The sequence below is a fragment of the Thermobia domestica genome, chromosome 12, assembly GCF_964235325.1.
Source record: "Thermobia domestica chromosome 12, izTheDome1.hap1.1, whole genome shotgun sequence".
Taxonomy (NCBI): domain Eukaryota; kingdom Metazoa; phylum Arthropoda; class Insecta; order Zygentoma; family Lepismatidae; genus Thermobia; species Thermobia domestica.
In genome coordinates, this window is record NC_137465.1 from 28,565,289 (window position 1) to 28,591,079 (window position 25,791).

At 35.6% G+C, this 25,791-nt stretch overlaps 1 protein-coding gene across 1 annotated transcript in view; it reads right to left on the reverse strand.

Annotated features, from left to right (window-relative positions):
• Positions 1-1,462: 1,462 nt before the first annotated feature.
• The window catches only part of RIOK2 (RIO kinase 2), a 46,487-nt gene continuing 22,158 nt past the window's right edge, over positions 1,463-25,791 (reverse strand). Inside the window, exons 4-7 of the mRNA XM_081733573.1 lie at positions 22,834-23,043; positions 11,465-11,656; positions 9,492-9,584; positions 1,463-2,102 (exon numbers count right to left, since the gene is read on the reverse strand). Of these exons, the coding sequence (XP_081589699.1) occupies positions 1,505-2,102; positions 9,492-9,584; positions 11,465-11,656; positions 22,834-23,043 (1,093 nt within the window). The 3' untranslated portion in view covers positions 1,463-1,504. The remainder of the gene's footprint in view (positions 2,103-9,491; positions 9,585-11,464; positions 11,657-22,833; positions 23,044-25,791) is intronic.

The following is a 25,791-nucleotide window of genomic DNA, read 5'->3' on the forward strand; positions in this document are numbered from 1 at the left end:
TTAAGTATAACATTTTTCTATATTTTTAATGATTTAAAAGTAATTTTCTTCGTGCACTCTCTTTAAAATTTACTAAAAGTAGTTACATAAAATGGTAACTTCGGGAAAAATCCAGGTTTCCGGCTAAATTGAGATCTGAGATTCATCGATAGGTATACTTCTCTTTGGAGTAATCGTTTTCCGTTAAACGCTAATTTTTTTTTATTTTTTTAATCTACGGAACTAGCTGGATCACAGCGTAGGCGGTAAGTCATGTACCGTTCAACAGCACGCCCAGGATTCGAACCCCGGTGCGGAGGGGGTTTATTTCTTATTCTACCTGCTTTGGGGGTTCACATATCCTCTGTAAAATGGGTATTTGGGAGCAACCTGGCAGGAAAAGACTACTGCGGGGTGGTGAAGATTATATGACTTTTTGTATGTGTCAAAAGTTTTATAAAAAAATGTGGAAGAGCCCTACATGCACATCGCCAGTACGACAGACAAGTCTGTTTCGAATGGGAGGAGGGACGACACCCTTTACATTTACTTATAGTAGATCAAAAAGAGGTTCGAGATCTATTTGCTCGAACACCACTAACATTCTTACAATATCAGTGAATAAGGCGAAGTCTATATTTCAAGTTTTAAGAAGTGTATATTCCAGATGCAATTGAACATATGGAAATTAATAATTTTAAGTTGTCAAAGTATTCTGCGTCTAACAACGAAATCTAAGAGAGTGATCAGCAAGTGCAATATTTAGGATGTGTGTAAAGAATATTAGTTATTTATCAAAGATAAAATTCGGTTTTCATTAAATACTAGAACAAGTGTCGGTTATTCGCACGAACTGAACATTACGCAACCTGCAAGGCAGCAGTGTGGGTTGTCTAACTTGAGGAGCTTCTGAGATACTCTATACTTGTTTGAAATGCCAGCACATGTGGCCCCCCTCCACTCACACATATTCGAGTCGATATAACGGCTTCGTAAACGATTAGATATGGTAAAGATTATCTCTGTACAAAATCTGGTGGCTCTAAGTGACTGCTTTCTATGGGACAATCTGATAACAGATATATGGGAAATTTCAAAACAGACATATGGGAAATTCTTATAACAGACATGGAAAAATCTTATAACAGACATGTGGGAAAATCTGATAACAGACATATTGGAAAATCTAATAACAGACAAATGGGAAACTGACATCAGACATGTAGGAAAATCTGACAACAGACCTATAGGAAAATCTGACAATAGACATGGGAAATCTCATAAGAAATATAGGAAAATCTGATAAGAGACATGGGAAAATCTGGTAACAGATATATGGGAAAATCTTATGCATATGGGAAAAATCTGGTAACAAGAACATGCCCTTTTTATATTAGTAAGGAAGGATACCCACACACGTAGCGTACGATAGAACTTTTAATATCACAAAATAAATAAATAAATAAATAAATAAATAACCTCGTAGGTTATAAGAATTATTTTATTCTTGTATGAAGTAATACATTTAATCTCCCCAGATACCCTCACTCTGTTTAATAACGTCTCTATTTTCCCTACGTTTTCGCGTCACAGCACTAGCTTCACCTTTCGCTTGGATTCTTTTTCTGGCCAACTGTTTCTCTCGTTTCTCAATAGACTTCTTCACTCTCGAACGAATGACTTCGGGTGCAATGGTCGACGTCGTCGAGAAGCTTCGTGAACTATATACATCACTCCACGCACGTTCTGAACGAGCTTCTATTTCCTCCTGATTCAAATCTTGATTTTCACCATTAGAATCATCACATTCTTTTTGTAACACAGCACTATTTTCTTCTTTACCCAAATGTTCTGCATTATCAACTTTACCCTCCGTGTTTTTTTCTTTAGGTTTTGCTTTCTGAGTAGAATAATCGTTCACCATTTGCTCCACTTCTCGTCTGAGCTCTTCAACTTCTGCTTCGGTCACACGTTTACTATTTTCATCTTCTGCACTTTCGTCTTCTTCGCTATCAGATTCTCCTTTACCTTCTTCATTCATACCTAATTCTAATTGCAAATCCTTTTCCATTTGACGTGTAAACCCACTTGCTGATACCTCCACATCCAGCACGTCTTCTCGTCTTAAAAAAAAAAAAAAATGTCAACATCAACAAACATTTACTTAACTTTTAACTGATTGTAAATTTATGTACTGTACTTTACTTAACTTTCTAAATATATGAGGGGGGATGAAAAACTAAGGTTACAAGGCTGATATTTCTGGAGTTTCGTCTGTTATAGAGGAATGAGGAGTGTGCGGTAATTTTAATACATGGAATTGGTAACTGTGCAGTTTCAGCTATCCGCCACCTACGGCGCTAGTTGTATGTAAACACAAATGGCGACTCGTTTGGAAAACTGGTCTCGCGAAGTCCGCTCAGTTCTTCGATTTCTATGGACGTAGCAAGTAACCGCAGCTGAAATTCACCAGCAGCTGATAGAGGTTTACTGAAAGATTGTAATGTCTCGTCAGCATTTTTGCAGAATGGTGTCGAAAGTTTGCGGCTGATAGAGAAAACGTCACCGACGAGGAACTCAGTGACCGACCCAGCACAGCATCAACAGCTTTGAACACAGCTGAGACATCATAGACCACCCTCTCTACAGCCCGGACCTCGCTCCAAGCTACTTTCACCTGTTCCTGCACTTCAAGTAGCACCAAGGAGGTAGTCGCTTCGCTTTAGGTGAGGAGGTGAAACACTTCGTGACAACGTGGCTAAACATGCAAGGACAGGATTTTTACCAAGAGGGAATATTCAAACTCATCCCACAATGTGACAAGTACCTCAATCGATATGGAGACTGTTGCGAGCAATAATCTAATGTATGTACTGTCTGTTGGCTGTATTGGTTGTATAAAATAATATATACACGTTTCACTGCACGCTTTGTAACCTTACTTTCTGATCAACCCTCTTTACAATAAGGAATATAAATTGTTACAACTAGGAAGATACTTAAGTGAAGTATGGAAACGTTTTCTTTTTAAAATATAAGTATCTGTTAGTTGCAACTGCTAATGCAGTGGTATCGTTTTAGGTTAAAATTTGATATAGAACGAAATTTTCATTATAATATCTACATATATGCCTCTTATTCGTGTTGAAATTTAATGACGTAAACAAATAATAAATCACAGGGTTTACAATATAGTCTTGGCGAATTCTGAAACTATTTTCAAGGAATTTGTCTGTGCTAAATATTTTTAAACACAGCTCGTAAAAGGTTTCTGATAAATTGCCAAAATTAGGTATTATCAGTACTTTAAAGAAAACTATTTAAAGAGTGAAAATAAAAGAAAAAACTTGTCATGTTATGCATAATAATAATAATAATAATAATAATAATAATAATAATAATAATAATAATAATAATAATAATAATAATAATAATAATAATAATTTAATTTAATTTAATTTAATAACATATTTAAAGTGCTAAGAACAGCGTTACCAAAGTATAGCTGTACAAGGTAATTGAATATTTTGTGCATACCTAATTTGTGCAATTTAAAGGCTTAAAATTTAATGTTAATACCATATAAGAATACACTATTGTAATATTTCATAGTTTAAAATTGAGTCATATAAAGCAAAATATAACAAAATAAAACACTAAAATAATCCCAATCTTAATGATTAGATTGTCTAATAATAAAGTATAACTATTTATAAAAGAAATTAATGTATGAATTGTTGTTATAACAGGATAAACATTATAAAAGTACTAAAATCTAACACCCTAATTTCTGAAGAGTCCTGTCTTCTGTTATTACACAGAGTTCTTTGTAGCGTTCTTACACAATAAATTTGCTTTCCTTACTCTCGAGAGTTGGTACTTTGTATGAGATATTATTTTCAAGGTACTCACTGTATAACCCTAAAAATCTTAACGCTTATTTTCTCTTCTTTGTGATAAAAGATCTAGATTAAAAACCTCTAATAATCTCTCGTAGTCATGTATCCCTCGTATAATAATAATAATAATATGAGAATGATGATGATGATCCACGTTTCAGATCGGTAAATTATTTCTACGTACCAAGTATGATTCACAGTCTCAATATACTTCTTCATTAATACTGTACTTTGCAACTCTATCCATCACGACTCGGGAACTCACTAAAGAAATAATAAACACTTCTGACCAGAGTATATACACTTGTTTAGTTTATTAAAAACTAAATTACAGTCTGATGAAGACAACGTTAAGTTGTCGAAACCGTTACACTGTAATTTAGTTTTTAATAAACAAGTGTATATACTCTGGTCAGAAGTGTTTATTATTACTATACTTTGATTTTGCACGTTACACTAGTAATATCATAAATATTCTCATACCCATCATGAACAATAAACATTCTCAAAAACATTATACACAATTAATGCTTTATTAATGCACAATACAGTTACGATTAAAAGCTCGCAATAACTCATTTTAGCCCCCCCCCCCCCAAAAAAAAAAAAGCGCAGTAATTTAATCCTCTATATGGTAGTACTGTAACTTTGTGTGCCTATATCTGCTGACCTCATCTTACCAGTATTAGTGTAATACGGAGCGTTGAACTAGCTATTCGTATTGATGCAGTACGTACTTCGTTCTCTCAAGGAGTTGCACATTGTTTGGCAGCCAAACAAAAAAGATTGGATAACAGCAAGTGTCACTGAGTACTAATTTTACAATGTACTCTGCCGTAAACTGGCGACTTACTGTCAAAGAAATAAGTGTGTCTTGGACAGCATGTTAAGACATCCTCACACCCAGAAGTCACCAGCCTTTTATTTCTGGGCCTTCCAGAGGGCAAGATAATGAAACCTAACACATCGGAAGCAGATTCTACATCATGTGTCTGAGGAAATGTTAATTATTTTTCCCTTTGAAACCACACATATTCTTAAGTTATGTCTATTAAAATTAATTTACTTTATGTGTTTTCATGTTTGGCGCAACGATTTGTCGAAACGAATCAATCGCGTAACTCGAGGAATAGTTGTACTACGAATATAATAGGCTAAGAATTTGACGGAACAGCACGTGTTAGAAAATTTACTAAATTAATACTACCAGAGGCGACCTTTGTCTGCGGGGTACTAGCGAGTCCGCGTCACGAGACACTAAGTAGTTTTTTTTTTTTTTTTTCGACTGATTTGAGTCAAGACCGTATCATTCCATGTCACATCATAAAATGGTGTCCACCTCACCTAAGATTTTTATGAAATTATGTATATAGCAACTACAGGGCAAAAAGAACCCACATTTGTAAGTTTTTTCATATTACCTCTGGCTAATTGAAGTATTCTAACATACGGGGCTTATTAGATATAGAATTATACCGACAACACCCCCATTTCAGAGAAAGAAGAATATCTTGGAAGTTTTGACTTGTCCTGTACATCATGCATTCTGTATTATTAACCCTTTAATGGAAAATTGTGCGCTTGCAAGAATATATACATCAATATTTTACGTCTTGAAAGACAAAGGATATAGTGATTTTGATAGATGAATGTATATACGTTTTAAAATTTACTATTTGCATATATCGGGAATCCATTCATGTCGTTTTACACCACATCTTCGAAATCCTCATGACTTTCCAGTATGGGGATCTCAGTGTCTTTGCTTCGCTGGATGTTCACTACTTTGATGGTCTACTCTTAATTGAAGTGAGAGATATCGTTCCGTTCTTTCACTGAATCGATCTCAAAATTTTCTAGCACAGCAATCTTTCGGACAATGTTTGATTTGAGTTTAACATCTCTTTCAGCAGTGAAGTATTCGAGATGTGAACCTACGGCTTAACGCGTAACCCGAACAACATGAGCTCCCGCTGGGAATCAAACCCGGATCTCCGGCGCCAAAAAGCGTGTACTCTATCTGCATAGTAGGAAGGAGTTTCTCGGATAATGTACAAAATTCATCAGATGTAATATTGGGAAAGTACAACGTAAGGGTTTTAAATTTAATTTAAATCTGAGATAGTCGGGTGGACAATTTCAGCTGGATGATTTGATGTGAAAATGGCCGTGTAAGAAACTACATCGCTTAGTTAAAAAAACAGCTTGTTATTCATTTTATTTTACGTTGACTCAATTCGTCTACCAAAGCACTGTAATCTAAAGAAGATTCCGCGTCGTGTTTGATGGAAAGAAGGGTAAGAACGACCTGTCTTGTCTTGGGGCATAGTACTCCTGAGGTCTTTTATTGAGTAGGAGTGTCGAAAATCCTCTCTCTACGAATGTAACAGTAACTGCTGATCTACCTTTTTTAAAAGTTTAACGCCCCACGACTATGTACCACGGCTTAGGGAGACGGTGGTGATGAAATGGATGAGAATAGCGGAATGTGGGAGGAACCCCGAGAAAACCCGGTGTTCCGCCTGCAAAGACCACTTGGCAGGAGCTGGGATCGGACCAGGGACCCACGCGCCAGAAGTGAGCGCTCTATCACTGAGTCACCAGCCTTAGATAAGCAGTAGTGTGGCAGGTTCTTAACAGCGTATTCAGGTAGACATTAAGACTTGTCAGAACATCAATTCTCCTACAGTCCCTTTTCACTTAATATCACTTCTTTTCCCCACGGTTAATGAAATCTCTATAGCATTTCATATGGTCTTGTATTTCAAATTAACCAACAACTGACTTGGAAATCTTCTTCACACCTGTGTTACCTACTTTTGAAGCGAAGAAAAGTTGCACAGGCACATAAATTCCCACACAGTTTATGAATTTAATCCCACCCATATGTTTTGCGCGGTAGATGCTTGCGTTAATAAACTACATTTCTTGTTAAACTGAAAATGTAGTTATGTTACTCTTCTGTATCTTGTTAAGGATTTCTTATATATTAAACGTCGAATTTTCAAACTTCAAGAAATTAGTGATTACTATTGTAGTCAGGTCAATATAGCTATCACTTGTGGAATAATCCATCTACTACTAAACTCCTTTTCTTTTCTTTCTTTTTACCTCTTTGTTTCCTGAAGATAGAAAAAGTACATAAACATGTCCCAATATTTCAAAATCTACACCGTTTTTCTTCTTCTGGCAATAAAGATTACTACTTTTTCTCTACATATTCCTATTTCACATTACTGAACTCCTTATATATGTTTCTCTCAAACTAACTCTATGGTCTATGGAACCCAGAGCTTCAATGCCGTATTCACAAAAGCCCTCCACTGACTTCTGTCCTTAGCCAACTGGACTCAGCTGCTACTTTGTATTCTTATTTCTGCGAGATTCATCTTAATATCATCCTCCTATCTGTGACTAGGACTTCCTAATGATTGTTTTCCGATTGGGTTTCCACTTAAAGTTTTGAAAACATTCCTACTTTCTTCTATTCTGGCTCCACGACCAGCCCACCTGAGCCTTATAGATTTATTGACCCTAACAATGTTAGGTAAACGGTATGAATATCCTGTTTCAGTGTTAAGTATAAATGCATTTTTCTTCTTAGGTTCATATAAATAATTCATCCTTTTTCACACGTTAAAAACATACTATTGTTTACAGAACCCTTTATTTAAACCATTCAGCAATATAGTTGTTTACTAACCCTTTTAAAATTTATTACGAACAAAGCCATCCAAGTCATTTACGATATCGTATCTTATTTTTGTGTTTACTTTTTAGCATTACCTTGACCATGTTGACAGCCATCAACGAAAATTCGACGTTTATGATTTTTGGAACAAATGTGTAACTGGGTAAGATCAAGGTGGGTATATTTTGAGTTTATTACAAGTCAGTTCTTCAAGAGAATCGCATTAGCAATACAGAATGAGTCGAAAGTTTTTGAACACCGTTTTATTTTGAAACTTGGTAGAAAAATGTAATATCTGTTAATGGGAGATAACAACTTAGGGCTGAGGGGCGTAACTTCTACGATACTTGGCGATTGTAGCTCCATCTTGAATGCAAGTTCACGTCGCACGTGGAAGAAGAGCATGTCGCGTGTGTCAAGTAACACCGGCGTAAGCTCAAGAATCCCAAATTGTAATTGTTTCTTTCATATCTTGTGTAGTTTGAACGTTATAAACACTGATAGTTTAAGAAGTCTTATTGTCACTGACAGAATATTTTATTGTAGCAGGTGCTCTAAGAGGCCTTTGACAAATCATCAGTAGAGGAATACAACAGACGGCACTTATATGCATATCGAAAATTGCACAGTACGGTCGCATACGTAACCCCAAATTCCTTTCCTTTCCTTCTGAACTCAGACAACTTTTCTTATTGTCAACACGATGGGCCCCTTCTCATTATGGCGTTAGTGTATGGCGTATTGTCCGTAATGCACGATTTCAAGGAGAACGGATTGGTCACCGTGGTTTCGTGGAATACAAGCCAAGATAACCTGATCTCACACCTCTTGATTTCTACCTGTGGGGTCATCTGCAGCAGATGGTATATGCTGAGAAACCCACCGACTTAAGGCACCTACAGATACGTGTTCAGCATGTGTGTGACTGTATCTCACCAAACATTCTCCTGTGTCTGCAGTCGGAGCGAATAGGGCGACTATGGTTGTGCATTCGATGAGATAGCCAACACAAAGAATATAAGATTTAGCGTGCCGTCGGTAGGTGATTTCCAAACTCCCAGTGTTTATAAGGTGTACACCATACAAGATATGAAAGAAACGATTACACCCTTCGAATTCCTGAACTGATGTCAGTGTCACTTCATATATGACATGCTTCCTTTCCGATCTAACATTTGAACCTGAATTCAAAATGGCGGCCATTGGCATCATGTACTTTAGAAATTGTTTCTCTAGTACCATTTTCATTAGATTCCCATTCCATTGATCTCTAAAAGATTCCCATTAACACATTTCACATTTTCCTCTCAGGTTTCAAAATAAAAGGATCCAAAGACTTTTGACTTATTTGTATATTTTTATTGGTGACTGAAAGTGACAATGCAATAGAAAAGTTGCCTATGTTATAGTTAATGAAACCTTTAACACTTTATAAAATATACCTTATATAATATAAAAATACTGATTTTAAGATAATTTCTAATAGATGCGGCAAATATTTATTAACGATGTCACCTTTTGTTTTACTGATAACGAGTATGAAATCAGATTTATGACGTTAACCATGCTCGTACACGAGTAAATTATGATAATATACTTCCATATTTTAGAAATTAGATACATGTGCTCACAAAATTGTATATAACTTTGACAGAGTGAGTATCCATTTTTATTATGATAACCTTTCCCACAGAAATGCAATATATTGAAATTCATGCACGGAGCCCCGTTTACCCGTCCTAAAAGCTGTCTCTCAATACTATTACCGTCTACATATTCTCATTATAATGGAATGAGATATAAAGTACGGGACAAGCATAAACTACCAAAAACATCATTAGTTTTAATGGCATTTTTGGTCGTTTATTCTTGTCCCGCACTATATATGTATAAAAGGAATTATTGTAAAACAATCTACGTACTTTATGTCCTTGAAAGTTGGATACAAAACACTCTCGTACCCAAACCTCTTCTTAAAGAAATTGCGAACACAGTTCACATCTCTCTCAAAGAACCTGAAACATAAATGTAATCATTATTATTACTATTTAATTTTTAAGAAGCTCTGTGGATACACTTCTATGTGGTAACGAAAAAAACTTTATCTGAACCTACATTACGTAAAGAATAATACTTAGAAAGTACTTCAAATAAAATGGTCAGTATCCTGGAGGTAGTGTTTATAGTCACTAATTTGACCACCTCTCAACTATTACAATTCACAGAGAAGTCAAACTAAGCAGCGATAAAGAAGTTGTCATTTTCATTGAAAGTTATCACTTCTACTGAGATGATTTCATTATTGTCATTTTATCTGTGGCACAAATATATTTCAATGGTAATGAAATAACCCTTTTATTACTTAGTGATTTGATAGGAATCATATTAAATATTAAGCTGTAGCTACCGAAAGAAAGTAGAGGGTAAATCTCACTGTGAATGTTTTAGCAGAGTCATTTCCTTCTTCAGCACGAATCCTTTAAGAAATTTGTTGCTAGAGTAAACAATAATCAATGGAAGATGTATTTATTCTACCAATACATCTTTGTTAATTATCCTTTACTGTAAAAGTAAAGTTATATACTGTGAGGTTCTACAAGGACTATTATTATTATTATTATTATTATTATTATTATTGCAAACAGAACGTTTAAAGTAAAAATTGGTCAAATAACCTCTAGTTACGGTTATATAAAGAATGGCATACCTCAGGGTTCTCCTCTGGGACCCCTTCTTTTTTCAATATTTATTAATGATTTGCCAGAGAAAATTAAATACTCAAATATTTTGTTGTATGCCGATGATTTAAAATTATTTAGAATAGTAAATAGTGAGTATGATAACTACTTACTACAGGAAGATCTAGATACTGTTAGTACATGGTGTAAAAGTAACTTATTGAAAATAAATTGTGAGAAAACTAAATACATATCATATACTAACAAAATCCAATACTACGTGAGCAAATATGTAATTAATGGAGTAACATTGCATAAAGCCGAACAGATTAAAGATTTGGGTATAGTGTTTGACAGAAACATGAAATTTACCTATCATATAAATGATACAATCCAAGGGACTAGAAGAATAATAGGGTTTATTTTCAAACAATGGCCTGAGTTTAGAAATGCTAGTTCATATGTATATTTATACAAGATGCTAGCAAGATCGAAATTAGAGTTTGGTGTAGTTATTTGGAATAGTATAGGTATAACATTGATAAACAAAATTGAATCAGTACAAAAATGTTTTATTAGATTACTCTGCTATAAAATGAATAGAGATTACTACTCATGTAGTTATGAATACTGGTGTCAATTTTGGGGATTGCAAGCACTGAGCGACAGGAGAAAAGTTATTGAAAGAGATTTTATTAATAAACTACTAGACAATAGCTATAATAGTAAATATTGCTTGCATAATATAGGTATAAGGTACCAATGTATAATACAAGAAATATATCAACATTAGTTCCTTTGAATCCGAAATCTGTAATTTTAAGAAGATTGACCAATTCTGTTAATTTAGTTTAATTTATCAGTATAAAAGCATGAATTTTAGAGCTTGACAAATATTATTTTTACTATTTATGACGACTATTTTGATACTTAAAAAAAGGTGTTAATTTGACAAGGAATTATTAATCCGATGTTATTTTACTTTATTTTATCATTATGTTTTATTGTCTTGTATGTAGTATATAATATGTGTTTATCTTCTCTGATAAAGTGTTGTATTTTTGCCGTTAGGCTGTTCATGGCACAGAAATAAACATTATTATTATTATTAAAAATTAAGTGTAACTAAATATGCCCACCACGTATATCCTGTGAGTGAATTTGTTTTCTGTAATGAATAAATTGAACTGAATACAAAACTAACATACTGTACTTACATTTCAGCATTAGGGTGTGACGTTGAAACCATCTGTGGGAAGTCAATGAGAACTGGTTTCCCTTCTTGGTCAAGAAGAATGTTAAATTCATTGAAATCTCCATGAATTACTCCATGGGAGCCCAGTCGAACTATAAGATTCATCATTTCATCATAGAGGCCTTCGACGTCATCCACTTCATAAACATGGCTCCTAAAAGGTATCAAAAAATAAATAAATAAAATAATATTAAGAGCAATCAATTTAAATTTCTTTCAATTTTTGACTTATCATACAAGCACTACAATAACCATTTCATAAACATGACTGCGTTTTGCGTAAACGCTTCTTCACACTCTTATTCACTGCTAAAATACCATCGAATTAATTGGAATTTACCGTCTATATTCAGCACCAAGGCTGTAGGAGACGAGACCTATCACTACTCGGATTTATATCCAAGAAAAGTCCGCAACGAGAATCGAATCTGAGAAGCGCGTTAATCACTCGACTACGTGAATAACGTGAATTTGAAAACCTTCCAGCCGTTAAATTATAGGATATATGTGGATATCAGAAAAAAGAGAAGTTACTTGATTTGGAATTTAGCGTCCCTTTCAGCAACGGGGCTATATCAGGCGTGGACCCACAACTTAACCACATAAGCTTACATCGGGAATCGAACCTAGGTCGTCCACGCCGAAGGTGCATATGCTAGCTGTACAGCCAAAAGGGAGCTTTGAAAAAGAAAAATGTGGAACTAAATATTGAGGACATGAGGAACAAGTCTATAAAAATCGACTAACATGGGTGGATCGAATGGACTAAGATAGATGGAACATGTCACTCGCATAGAAATTACAAGTGTAGTGTAGATTTATAAGGAACCTTAGGATATACCAAGAAGCTCAGAGAAAACAATTGATTCAATGAGGGGAAGGGGAGGAATTTTGTGTATATTTTATATATACGGCGTGTCCCTAGAGGAAATGGCAGTAGTATGGCTGATTTTAAGCAAAAAATTTCATATAAACATAGCGTGGTGTCTTTGGAAGGTAAATTATTAAGGGAAATTTAGAAATCAGTGTTGTTATCCAATTCCCTTGAACTATCTTAAAATAATCTTAACTTTCCCAAATGTCCCTGAATAACTTCGCTTCCAAAGGCACCCTGCCACATGTTGCACACCGTTGGAAAAGCTGTGCCATGTCTCGCTTATGTAGAATAATACAAGGTGAACAATAAGCAACGTAATGTCAAAAATAGTTCACAACTCATAGCTCTTAAACCGTTGAGAGCAGCACCCATATTCATATGAACGTTTTGTTTAGAATCACCCATACTACCATTTCCCAGACTGTTCCTATTTCTTCCGGAACACCCTGTATAAAGCTCTAAAAAACAGGGTATAGCCAAAAATTCTCTCCGCCTTAGAATGAAATATAATACTACACTACGGGGCAGAAGTCGCTGTTTTACAAACTTTACCTCAGTACATGAATACAGTTGAGCCATCTAAATTTATAAAAGTATATTCCTGTCCTAGAGAACAATTATCAATTTTTATTTTTGACAATTACTAAATTTAAGGGTGGTCTGAATGTACCCCTCGAAATTTAAGGAGAGGATTTCACGGTATTCATGTTCAATGCAATACAACGAGACACTGTACTCTTTCATATGATCATATGTTACGATAATTCCACATCTTAAAAAGACAAATTAGATTACAAATCTTCCAAATTTGATGTTTTTGTTAATTATTTACCCATAGAAAGAAACAGCATGGGCCATCCAAATTTACACAGATATATACCGTAGTCCTAGAGATCATTTATTAGTTTTGACAATTTCCAAAATTTAAGGGTGAACTCCTCCCAAAATTTTCAAGATGTGTATCATGATACCCGTGTCCTATTCAAGAGAAGAAACCAATGTACTCATTCATCTAATCGGATCTTGCACTAAAGCCTCACTTTAGTGGATCCTGGGGCACTACTATCAAAATCCCGCTTCGTCATAATTAAAATTTCCCGCTAAAATATATGGTGTTATTTACAGATAGTTTTAGTAATTTTTTACCCATAGAAGGAAATAAGCAGGACCACCCAAAGCTATATATTCGAGTCCTAGATAATATTTTATTTTTTAACAATTCTCAAATATAAGGAGTGGGCCAACATACCCCTCCCAAATTTAGAAAAGAGAGCTTCAATATACCAATGTCCTATAAAAGAATAGACTCTCACACTCTACCATATACCGTGATAGAAGCTCACCAAAAAGGATAAATTAGGTTAATAACCGACCATGTGGTACGCATATAGCAATTTTTCATCAGAAGGATACGCAGAACTACCCACATTTACAGTTATATATTCGAGCCCTATAGAGTATTTACTTTTTATTTTATTTATTTTACAATTTCCGATTGACAATAAGGGGCGGGCCGATATACCCTTCCCGAAAGTCAAGATGGGTGCATCAGTCTTGTGAAAGAGAATAAACCCCTATACTGAACCATATATAACGTGGTAACACCGGCTATAAAAAAAGGTCAAAAACCTCCAAAGTGTCTTCCCTAGTAAGATAATGAAATCGGCCCTTCATCCAAAATGGGTAGTTATTGACTTAAAATGTTAGTTTTGATCTAAAACCACGCCAAAAAAGGTTTCTAACCCCCTACTCCACGCCTTACCGAATTATCTATCATACGTGCTCAAAATTTAATATTTTTAAAATTCTGGTGGAGGTGGTCAAATAATTTGAAAGTTTCACACATTGTAAATACTATGTAGGTGTAAATGGGATTTTTGTTTTTTTTTAAAAAAAAAAATCGATGCATTTATTTGCTGAACATTTTTAAAAAATCGTAGAAAAATTTTTGGAAGGGACACATCGCTGATTTTATGTTCAAAATGTAATACTCTTAGGTACAAGATATATTTTTTCAGGGTCTGAGACTGACAACAACATTGTCAAACATAAATAAATAAATAAAACTGTAAAAAGGTGTTTTTTTAACAATTATTTAACCATTCTAGAACCCTCAAGGTCAAAATTTCGAACATTCTTTGCCATAGTTCACGATTTTCCTTTCTCTCTCGTCACTAATTTATCTGAAACAATTCTAAAGTTGAAAATATTATAACCAACGAAGATTGAATGAATTATCGCAAATTATATGATGTTTGGCTTTTGATTTGTTTTCATTATCGGAGAATATTTGTGTGTACCTTATTGCTTTGTATGTTAAAATAGATAAATATGTATAGTAAGTTTACTCAAACATATATATGTAAAAGGAACACACATTGATATAGCTATAATCCAAATATCGTTTTGTCTTCTCGGAACTTACTGTTTAAACCACTAAGTTTGTATCCGAGATAAGTGCCCCCACCAGAACCATAAGTACATTAGCCACTCAGCTACGACCGAGCAAGAGAGTGGGTGAAGGAGATGTAATTTACACTCCACATTCATGTTATGATTTAAAAAGACTTGAAATTCTAAATTCTTTCAGGAGATAAATATAACTTTTTCATAGTTTTACAATTTATAAAAAGAAAATTCTAAATTAAGAAAAAGAGTTTACATGTATATGTAGAGTTCATGTAACTTCCTGCTCAAATTTCTTCATTATTTTATACTAAGCATTTAAAACTGTGCTACACTTTCGTAAGCATTTCCTCCTGATATAAATTTATTATCTTTCTCTGAAGAATTCCCATTTATTATCTTTTGCAGAACGGAGAAGTGATGTAACAGAGGAAATGGGGATTTACCGATGAGTTCGCTTTACATCCTGCTTCTTGGAAAAAAAAATACTATGTAGAAATCATCCGTTGATAATAAATATATCTGCTGTAACAAATTTAAATAGATATTATTTACAAGACAATTCGACTCTTTATGAATATCTTCTAAAGATTGATTTGAACTTTAAATACTGTCGTACTGAGAACTTCCGTACTGATTTGATTGATTCAGTGAGGACTTAATGAGAAGTAAGCGATGAGGCTATTTTGTTTCCGTCACCATAAAGCTAGTGGCCATGTCAGTGCTTATTTAAGGATACAAACTTCAAAACTAAGAACATAGATTAAAAGAAAGATAAATATCATATCTTAAAATAATAAAAATATACAACAACTTCTATAAAAGTAACAAATGACAGAATGAAATAGTTGTTGTATTAGAGCTCAGCGCGTCTTTAAGCAGCGAGGGTCTAAAACGTGAACCTACAGCCTAATGTAGAATCTGAACCCCCACCGAGAATCGAACCCGTGTCTCCCGCGTCGAATAGAAGAAAATTACGTGCTAAAACAATGAACAGCACAAGATAAAATAAGAAACATCATAATGATGAAGAGGAAGAGATTATTATAACTAGTATTATCATGAACTAGAAATAAAAAGATTTAGAGAATAATAATAAATTCGACACTACGGCTAAGGCGACAATACGTTTGGTAAACCAGCATTCTCCCAAAATTATTAGGCAGCTCTAAACGTTTTCTGATACCAAGTATTCCAGTATATAAACACTCCTACTTATGAAACTTGCTAAACCAAAAAGGAAAAAAAAAAAAATGAGTAAAATGAAATTTATAACCACGGACTCCGTACATGACTATGCAGGAATGGTTACAATCTCAGTGATGTCTAACCCATCTAATTTTGATAAATTGGTACAACGTGAAGCCTACAATCTGTTTTTCTGTACGTCGTAGCATTGAATCAAACAAGTGTTAGATGTGTTCTGAGGAATCATCTTCCATGCTAAAAGATTTCAACAATATCTAATAAAGTTCACTGTGACGAACAATGTGTCGACTGATCATATCTCATACATGCTCGATTAACATCTCACGCGACCGTACAGACTACGGAAGAAGTTGCACCCAAATTTCCTTGAAAAAAGTTTTCACATTCCAATATATTATATATGGCCAGTCACTGTGCTGCTGAAGTATAGCATCCGAAGTTTTTTGAAGAAAGGGGATGATGTCAGCCTCTAAACTTTCTTATGCCATTGCCTTCAGCGTGTAGCAGCCGAGATCATGTGTTATATCGCATGCCGCTCTGCATCTATCGTTCGGTTTATGATGCTCGCAAATGCACGCTTGCACTCACCACAATAGCGTCTATCGTGTATGCAGCCATTGTTGTAAAATAAGTTGAAGCGGGAAGCGTCCGAAACATAACTGTGTGCCACTTGGCACGGCAGCGACGGTGTTCACAAGCCCATTGTAGTCTGAGGTGTTTCTGGTTCAGGATCAATGGAAAATGACTCATAAACATGCGTGCCGCCAATAAGACGTTCAGTAAACGTTGCTCAACTGCAGACGCAGGCATAGACGATTTCAGAGCGAGAGAACCAGAATTCTTGGAAAGGCACAAACAGTCACACGGCCCTGTCCCTTGTCAACATGCCATGCCACAAATCTAAGAAAACAATAGGCGACCCTCTATTAGAAAGAGGAGAAAAGTTGCCAAACGTCCCCTTTTCTCCTGATTTCTTTTATTTCATTTATCACAAAATGTAATGATGTCTTTAAACATGTCTTTATTTTTCTCACTTGTTTCTTCTTCTGCCTAATGACATGGACATCTGGCAACATCAACCAACCACCGTCCTAACAAGGGTTGGGAAGCTCTTCTGATGTGAGACAAGGCTCTTACGTTTTCAAACAGATAATAACCCCATACTCGTGTAATCTAGCGTCGAGCCAACGCAGTGGTCGACGCTGTACTGTCCATCATGGCTATACGGATAAGTTGTCTATCATCCTGTAATGTGATCGGATTGCATCATCCACTATCCGATTGTCGCCGCGGTTCTTTTCTGTTCATTGACTCCACACGTTCATCCCTGTCGTCAAAGAACACCCTATACACGCACCAACTTCACTGTACCAAAGGCCGCCTTAAAGTAGGCTGTACATATATCTAAGAACGCAGCCCTCTACTTATTTTGTCATCTTTGATGCCAACGGGGATAGTGATGCTTGACGTTTCGTACTTGTCCATGCTTACCTACTTCTGTTAGCTATCTTGATTCTACTCCGTGCACCCAACAAAGGCCAACCAACACCTGCTTGGCCCATGCATGTGTTATCCCACTGAAATTGTAATCGTTCATACATCGTCCTCTGTAACAAAGGCGCTCATAAATAAAAGGTTTCCCAAAAGTAACTAGATGACTTTAAAACTTCATAACTTTTAAAATAATTAATATCTTTTATTTTTGTTTTAGACTTGAAATCTACAAACATAAAAGCTTTCGTTTTCGTTTCAGATTTGAAGATTTAAAGACGTTAAAGATACGGAAAGATTCACTACTGAACGAAGAGTCGCAATTCTGGAACCTTATATTGAAAACCGATCAACCAATTACTGCGACTTAAAGAGGCTATCGCAGACGTTTTACTGTAAGAAATGCACCCTCGGATACGACAACACAATCTGATTACTCATTTTCAACAACAAAGGTCTGTAATTGACCTTCCTCGAAAAGATAGATCACATTCTTCCAATACACAGCAGAACAAGAGCAAAAATGTACGAGGCTGAAAATGGCAATGATTTGAAGAATGCTATGTTTGTAAGAAGTAAGGGAAAGAATTAAAAAAATTAAAAAAAAAAAAACTCTCTGAGGCAACCCTTTCAGTAGAATAAAAGTTATTGACTTTTCAAAACACCTAATTATTTTAGGACATTCTGTATAACATAAACTGGAAGGGGGGAACACTGTAGCTCAGTAATAGAACCCTTACCTCTGGTGCGTGAGGTCCTGGTTCGATCCCCTGTCAAGTGAGTTTGTGGTGACAACATCGTGTTTGTGGATTTTCTCGGGATACTCCCATTTCCTCCCACTTTCTTACTCCACAGATTCTTCCACAACTATTTACTTGCTTTAATCATAGTCTCCCTTAGCCTAAAAGCACAAACGTGGGACATTAAACTGAAAGATTTCATTTTATTTTATAAAACGAACTTAACCTTTTGTCCTCCATTCTTCGCTAATTCTCTCATATTCCTATCTAATGCGTGGATTTTTTTTTTCCTGTAGTACAAAATAATGCAGAGGAAAATAAAAACAATTCAACACAGCAGATAAAATGTAGAATCTTTAAAACAATGTAGAAAAATGTAACATTTGAAATTATTGATATATTTCTAATTTTTATTCTCTGAACAAACGGCTAACAATGTTCGGAAATGATGATGTATACTGATTTCAGCTTTTACTTTTAATCATTCCAGAGTTTATACTTTGTATCTGATGCTAAATAAGGGGAAAGGAGTACAACGCAACTATATCTAATTTAAATTTTCTGGTTTTCATAAAGTAAATTTCAAATACTTTCATTTTAATGTAATTTTTAGTTGTTTTATTATTATTATTATTATCGTTATTAATTTAGAAAGGTAAACTTACCTCTTAGAGGCTCATTTTAATCGAGGAGGGTAAACCTGATAGAGAGTTGCACTTATTTTAAACTTTTTTACTACGACCCTTTTTGGGTGTTTTCTTTGTCCAATTCGTTTAACTTTCTCAATACAATTTGTACTACACGAAAAGCATCCACGGATTAGATTGAAAATGTATTTTTTTTTTTAAAAAAAAAAGTGAAGAGTACAGGATGAACATGGTAATATAATGTTATGTTAACTCTAAAAATTCCAGTGCATAAATCATAATAATAATTGTTTTGTTTGGTAAGTACTGTCCTTAAGGTAAGTAATGACCCACATAATTATCTCGCCGGTCAAGACAAGTGTTCCATCGCTCTGACAATGTAAAGATTCCATTGTGGAATTACTGAGCTATGTTGTTACATCTCGCACCTTCTGTTCTGCTTACAGGTGTGTTTCTCCAAGGTGATGCTTCAGGAGTCAAACAAATACAAGTTTCTGGGGCTAAATCGAGACTACAGGGAAGGGGAGCCCAAATATCTTCCAGCCATTATCCGTCTTTGGTGATATTTTCCACGTGTAGACGAGCACTGTCGTGCGAGACTGATACTGTCCGACAGTAGTCCTTGCTGCTTCCTTGGAATGTCATTGTGTAATGTATTGAAGGTATGGCAACTCTATTAGTATTCACAGTTTCGTCACGTTCCAAAAGTTAATGAGTAGTACAGCTCTATAGTCTCCAAAGACTGTGACCATGATTTTGTGCTGGAATGAATAGCTCTTCAACTTCTTGAAAGAAGGTGACGGCGAAGTTTCCATATGCTTGAGGAGTGCGACTGCCTGCGGTCCTGAAGTAGACCACTGTCTCATCTCTGTGGTAATGCGCTTCAAGAACACATTCCCTCCACATTATAACGCTGGAGATGAGTCAGAGCCATGTCGTTTGTGTAGCCTCTTGGCCTTCGGACAGCAATTTCGGCACCTATGTTGAACACACTTTTCCTATAGCCCGATACCTCACACGTCACGTAATCAAGGTTCCCACACAAAAGTGAAGATCGATTTCTCTGACTTTCCATGACACAAATTCTTGTTTACCCTGACATAAATTCTTGAATATGCATGGTAAGATATGGGATAAGTTCTAACTTACACCTTTTTAACGGCCTCCTTCATCTCCGTACACGAGAGAACCCCGTCCAACACGCTCCTTTAATTATCATTTACATATTCGTTATGTTCAACATGAGTAATTGTTATTTACACAAAACTTACCATGTAAGTATATAATAATATATGTATGATACAGTACCCCATACCTTGACATTACAAATTAGATTTTTTTGCTAGAAAAAACAATAAAAAGCAATACAACATGTAGTCAAGAATACATTGCCAACTCTCCCTGAGACCTATTACTATCAGTTCTTAAATGAAATGAAATGAAATCTTCAAGTTTTACGTTCCATGATTATGCTGTCTAGGCTAAAGGAGACGGTGATGATGAGAAATGAATGAAATGAGAGAATGAAGAAAGTGGGAGGAAACCAGAGAACCCCGAGAAAACCTACGCACACGGTGTCTGTCCACCAGAAAGTTCGCCTGGCGCGAGCTGGGATCGAATTAAGTACCCCATGAGCCAGAGGTGAACGCTCTACCACTGAATCACCATGGCCCACTATCAGTCCTAATATTGCCAACTCTGAGATATGTTAATCCTCACATTTACATTTTTTAAACAAATTCTGTTTTGCTTTCAGTTCTTGAATTTGTACTACGATAGCGTCTTGTTCTTGTTTGTAACATGATTCCATTTGTTTTTCTTTGCTTCCAATTTCTTAACTTCAGTACTTAGTCTCCTTTTTTCACCTTTGATTTTACTTTCCTCTGTACTTCTGATTCGTTTCTGTTTAAGATATTCAACATACCATCTCAGAACTGAACGAACTGAGAGAAGCATTCTTCGATCAATAGGAACAGATTCCTATACCTCCATAGTACATAATTGACCATGCACCTGCCTCTGTGCTACCAGAGAATCTTCGATTTGGTTTTCTACGATAAGTGTCTTATTGACTAAGAACCCGCCCTCCACTGAGACATTGCCGTGGGATGAAATTAAATATTTTCACAACATTCCACAGATCAAAATATTACTGTTTCTTGGACATTACCTTTGCAAAGAAGTAATCTAACCTTGATACTGCCTATCTTCTCTTCATATTCCCTGAAGTAAACTGCAAGAAACCCCTGGATTTCAGTACAGAAAGACATAAATTGACACTTTGCTTTCTGAGATACAGAATAAGATATTGTTATGTTCATGCAGAGTTTGTAAGATGCGTTTTATCCTAGTCTGAGCAAGTTCTGGATTGCTCTTTTGTAACCTGGAGTCCAAAGCTGACAGAGCATGTACTAGTTTGTACTTCAGAGGGCTTCTATCCACAATCTTCTTGATTGCTCAGCAAAAAGTTTCGACAGTCAAGCTTGAAAGCTAGTTTATCTTTATCTGATGCTTTCAGTTCTTTCAGTAGTTTTTTCTGTCTTTAAAGTGATGTCCACAAAGATGACAAGTCATACTTCGACTTCTGTTTTTACATGATCAATTATCCCTCTCTCTGTCTGTCTTACACACACACAATACCTCACTCCCTCAGCACGAAATAGCAACACTGCATCACTGTCATCATGGGAATGCTGTAACATTGTAGTCCCCTTCACATGTCAATATCTACAACTGATACAGAGAAAACAATGTTAGATTGAAAAAAGAATGTTACACTTGCACATGTACGTTCCCTGACTTTCCATGACATTTTACGCAAAATACATGGTTTCCCTGACTTTCCCTGACATGTTTTCATCCTCCTCAGGCAATATTGATGGTCATCATAGTGCGACGATATTTCCCACACATTAGTCATTCCTGGTGATTTCAGCGGGCCTGGTGGCTTGGCAATCAAGAAATCAGATCACACTGCGGACCTCTACCTTTGCCCGTATTTCCAAGAGTACGGTCATTTTGATACTACTTCCAAGATATGCAGGACAAGTGGCGCCACGATGCGGTGTGGTTGTGATGTCATGCATTCCCTTAACATGAGCAAATGGAATAGATATGCATTTCCAAACCCCAGAGACAACACAACCAGCACAAGGTACAATTGTAATAGAGTGACTAACGTGGTATACCACAATAGAAGTAGTAATTAGCTAAATCGATTTTCTGAACATAATGGGAGGGAAATTATTTAAAGAAAGGAAGGCAGGAAGGAGAGTGCGAAAGAGAGAGCGCTAGTCAGAATTTTTTCTTTGGAATCTCTGTTTCTCTGGCCAACAATAAAATATAGTAGCTGAATACGTGAGAAGCATTCCATTTCCTTTCCTTATTGTGCACATGCTTTCAATTTACTCTACGCTGAGTTGTTACTAGTATTTCAATCTTTACCGATAATAGTAAGTAGCAAATTTACAACGAAACAGACACATTATAGACGTACAAAATATTTTCTGTTTTTCATATGAATATATACCTTCAAACTTTACAAAACCTATCAACGATACAAAACTGAAAATCTTCATTTTGTACTACTATACTCCTTGCATTCATAAAGCTTATACTTCGTAAACAAGGCTGGAAAATACAGCAGAAATATTGACAAAATTAATCCTACAATCAAAAATTATAGACGAGTGTGTCGAAAAATAGAACAAGATTATATATATATATTTATACCACGTAGTACGTAAGAATAGGTATAATGAAATTTAACACATGAAAACGTGCAAATGGATCGGGAATGGCATCTAGGTCTGCAGGATGCCTCGCCAATGAGCGCTAACTACTCACTTCCATTGTTGAGGTCGGTACTCAGCCGCCTCACATCACATGGACTGTACCATGACTTACATTTCTTGGTAAGGATACAGGTAAGATTGATTTTAGTATAGATAATCTTACTTACAGCACAGTGCCGTGAATAAGTTCCATTATAACACAATGTCTGTTAAAATCGATAGGTTTGGGCACTGGAAATCCACGATCACGTAAGGCCTTCATGTAAGCGAATTCCTTGGTCGCTGCAATGCGAGACAAATAAATCCAGGACGCAGAGCTGCGATGCTGATGATAGTCCCGCTTTTCTTTCAGATTACGGAAACAAATTCGACCAAGTCTAGTGATAAAAAGATACACACAAATTAGATCATTATACAATGAACAGAACGTACATAATTAAAAGAAATTCACTTTTTTTTTTCAAACGAGTTAATAATTTACACTAACACTGTACTTAGAGGTTTATGCAATTTCTGAATACTACCTGCATTTCCGAGATTTCGACCCTCCCCTGAAGAAGAAGGAAATCTTTAACGTCCCACGTTATGCCCTTAGGTTAAGGGAGACAGACGATTAAAGTAAGTGAGTGATGATGACATAATTGGTGGAATGAAAATGTGAGCCTAAGAAAACCCACGGACATGATGTGGTCCATTACAAATTTACTTGGCCGGAGATCGAACTAAGGAGCCCACACACCAAAGGTAAGCACTAGATGGCCAGAACCGGTTCCTGATGGAACCGGTTTTCGAGTCTGAACGGATCCGGTTCTAGAAGATCAGGTTCCGGAACCGGTTTTTCGGATCCAGGTCTGGGACCGGTTCTGAAAACCGGATCTCCGAGAACCGGTTCCTCGTGGAACCGGGACTTTGTGGCCATCCCTAGTAAGCACTCTATCGCTAAGCTACCGTGTCTCCCGACTCTTCCCTGAGATCTTAGTTACAGAAGACAAAAATAGCAAGAAAGAAAATCAAAACGTATGGGAAAAACTAAAAGGAACGGGCTTACCTAGGATATTCCAGTACGTTTTGTTATAAACAAGGGTCACATGTCAAATGATCTAAATTGGAAATTTATCATTTGAATGTGATCGTTGCTTTTAACAATGTGTGTTCCAACACCTTTCTATCCCGGCTAAGTTCGTTTGTTTTATTTATGTTTCTCTCTCTCTCTCTCTCTGTTTTTATCATCCGTGACCTAGACTCCAGGGGAGAGTCAAAAGCTCGCAAATGAAAGCAGTATTCAGAAATTGCATAAATGTGTAAGTAGAATTATAGTTAGAAATCCTGACCATGACTTGCAATTACCTACACTACATTCAACTCCCTGACTTTGCTCACTGTTTTCTGGCTCCCTAGAACGGAATTTACTTAAGTCAAGTAGGTTCAGAACTTTCTCATTAAGCTGGGTTAACACCAAAAATTCTATGGCACTACTATCGTCTAATGATAACGTAAACACTACAAATACTTCAAAATCAGTAGGATAGTAATGAACATTAATGGAATGAAAGAAATTGTTCTCCAACCCAAATAATGTGAATCATGTTTATTAATGTATATGCAAAATACCATTATCCCACGTGTAAGTAAATAAATTGATTTACATTCCTTGAGTACATTTCTTGTGTCCAATAATATCGATGCCCCCCCAATACCTGTCATCTTCTTTACGGGAATGTTGTTCTTGAGTATCCAAATCGAATAGATAACTTCATATAATGCTTTCACTGATGGATAAAATAACATTTCTCAAGTACTTTGCAGAATTAAAGAAAAAAATAAAATAAAATAAAATAAAATACACTTGATGATCCTTGAAAAAGTCGCCGTCAATCTATAGTAATGTGTGGAAGAAAGACTTACTTTTGCAATGGTAAAAAGCATCATGTGAAGTTATCTATTTGATTTAGACGCTCACGGACAATATTTTTATGACGAAGATGCCAGGTATTATGGGGACATCGATATGATTGGATACGCATTTAAAAAATATATATAAGCCACGCAAATAAATTTATTTACTTATTCCATAGTAGTTTATGGCGTTTTAAATGAAGACTTTATATCATTTTACCATTATCCAAATTACTTTCACGAAAATGTCATCACAATAATAAATTACAAAGGGAAAATTACCCCTAAGCCAAATACAAGGAAAGGCACTGTTCACCTTCATTTAAGGAAAAACAAATGTAATTAATTTACATAAATTGAGTATTGAACTAGTGTCCTGTTGTAAACAATTTGAAATCTTTACACTTAATGCCAACGTAACTGAATCACTATCTATAGTAATAAAATTTTATACCACTATTGATATTTTAAAAACAAGCCCCTCAGGAAAATAAGAGTTCAATTTTAAAATTTCGGCATTTACAAAACTCACAAATATATAGCACGATTAGTCCAAATGAATAAAGTAATAGCAACTATTTCAAAGTAAAGTCTGACTATACTGAGCCTGCGACTTGTAGACTGTACAGAGTCCAGATGCTGTCTTAGACGAAGACTCGCACACTCTTTTCCTTAATCCAGAGGCGAATGAATAAAACTGGAAATGAAGACCGGTATGAAGTTTCACACAGTGTGATTTCAGAGTAAAATTACTGTTACGTGATTCCGAAATAAAGTTACGTGAGAATTTATGGATCAATCGTCAGTGCATGACATTGACATGGAAACACATATTTAGCTTGCCTACTTTTTAGTCGGTCAAAAAACTGCTAGAATAACAATTCCTTGGGAAATATATCCCTGCGTACAGTGAGAGACTATACAATGAATAAAATATTGGTTAATCACTTGTAGAGGTTTTTTTTTTTTTTTTTTCAAGTGGAATATAAACAACTGTAGTACATTCAAATGATTTCTCTCCTGGAATCGAACCCAGGACTTCATGCACAATAGGCCTGCGTGCTATTTGTGAACAGAAGTATAGAGATTAACTGTTGTTTTCATTGTTTTATTTGATTTCTGCACTTTCCTTAGCTTCGAAGTTTATTATATCATTTTTTCTTAACCCATTGCTTCAAGTATATTAAGCATTTAAAAAGAATCACCATCTGTGACAGGCCTGCTAACTA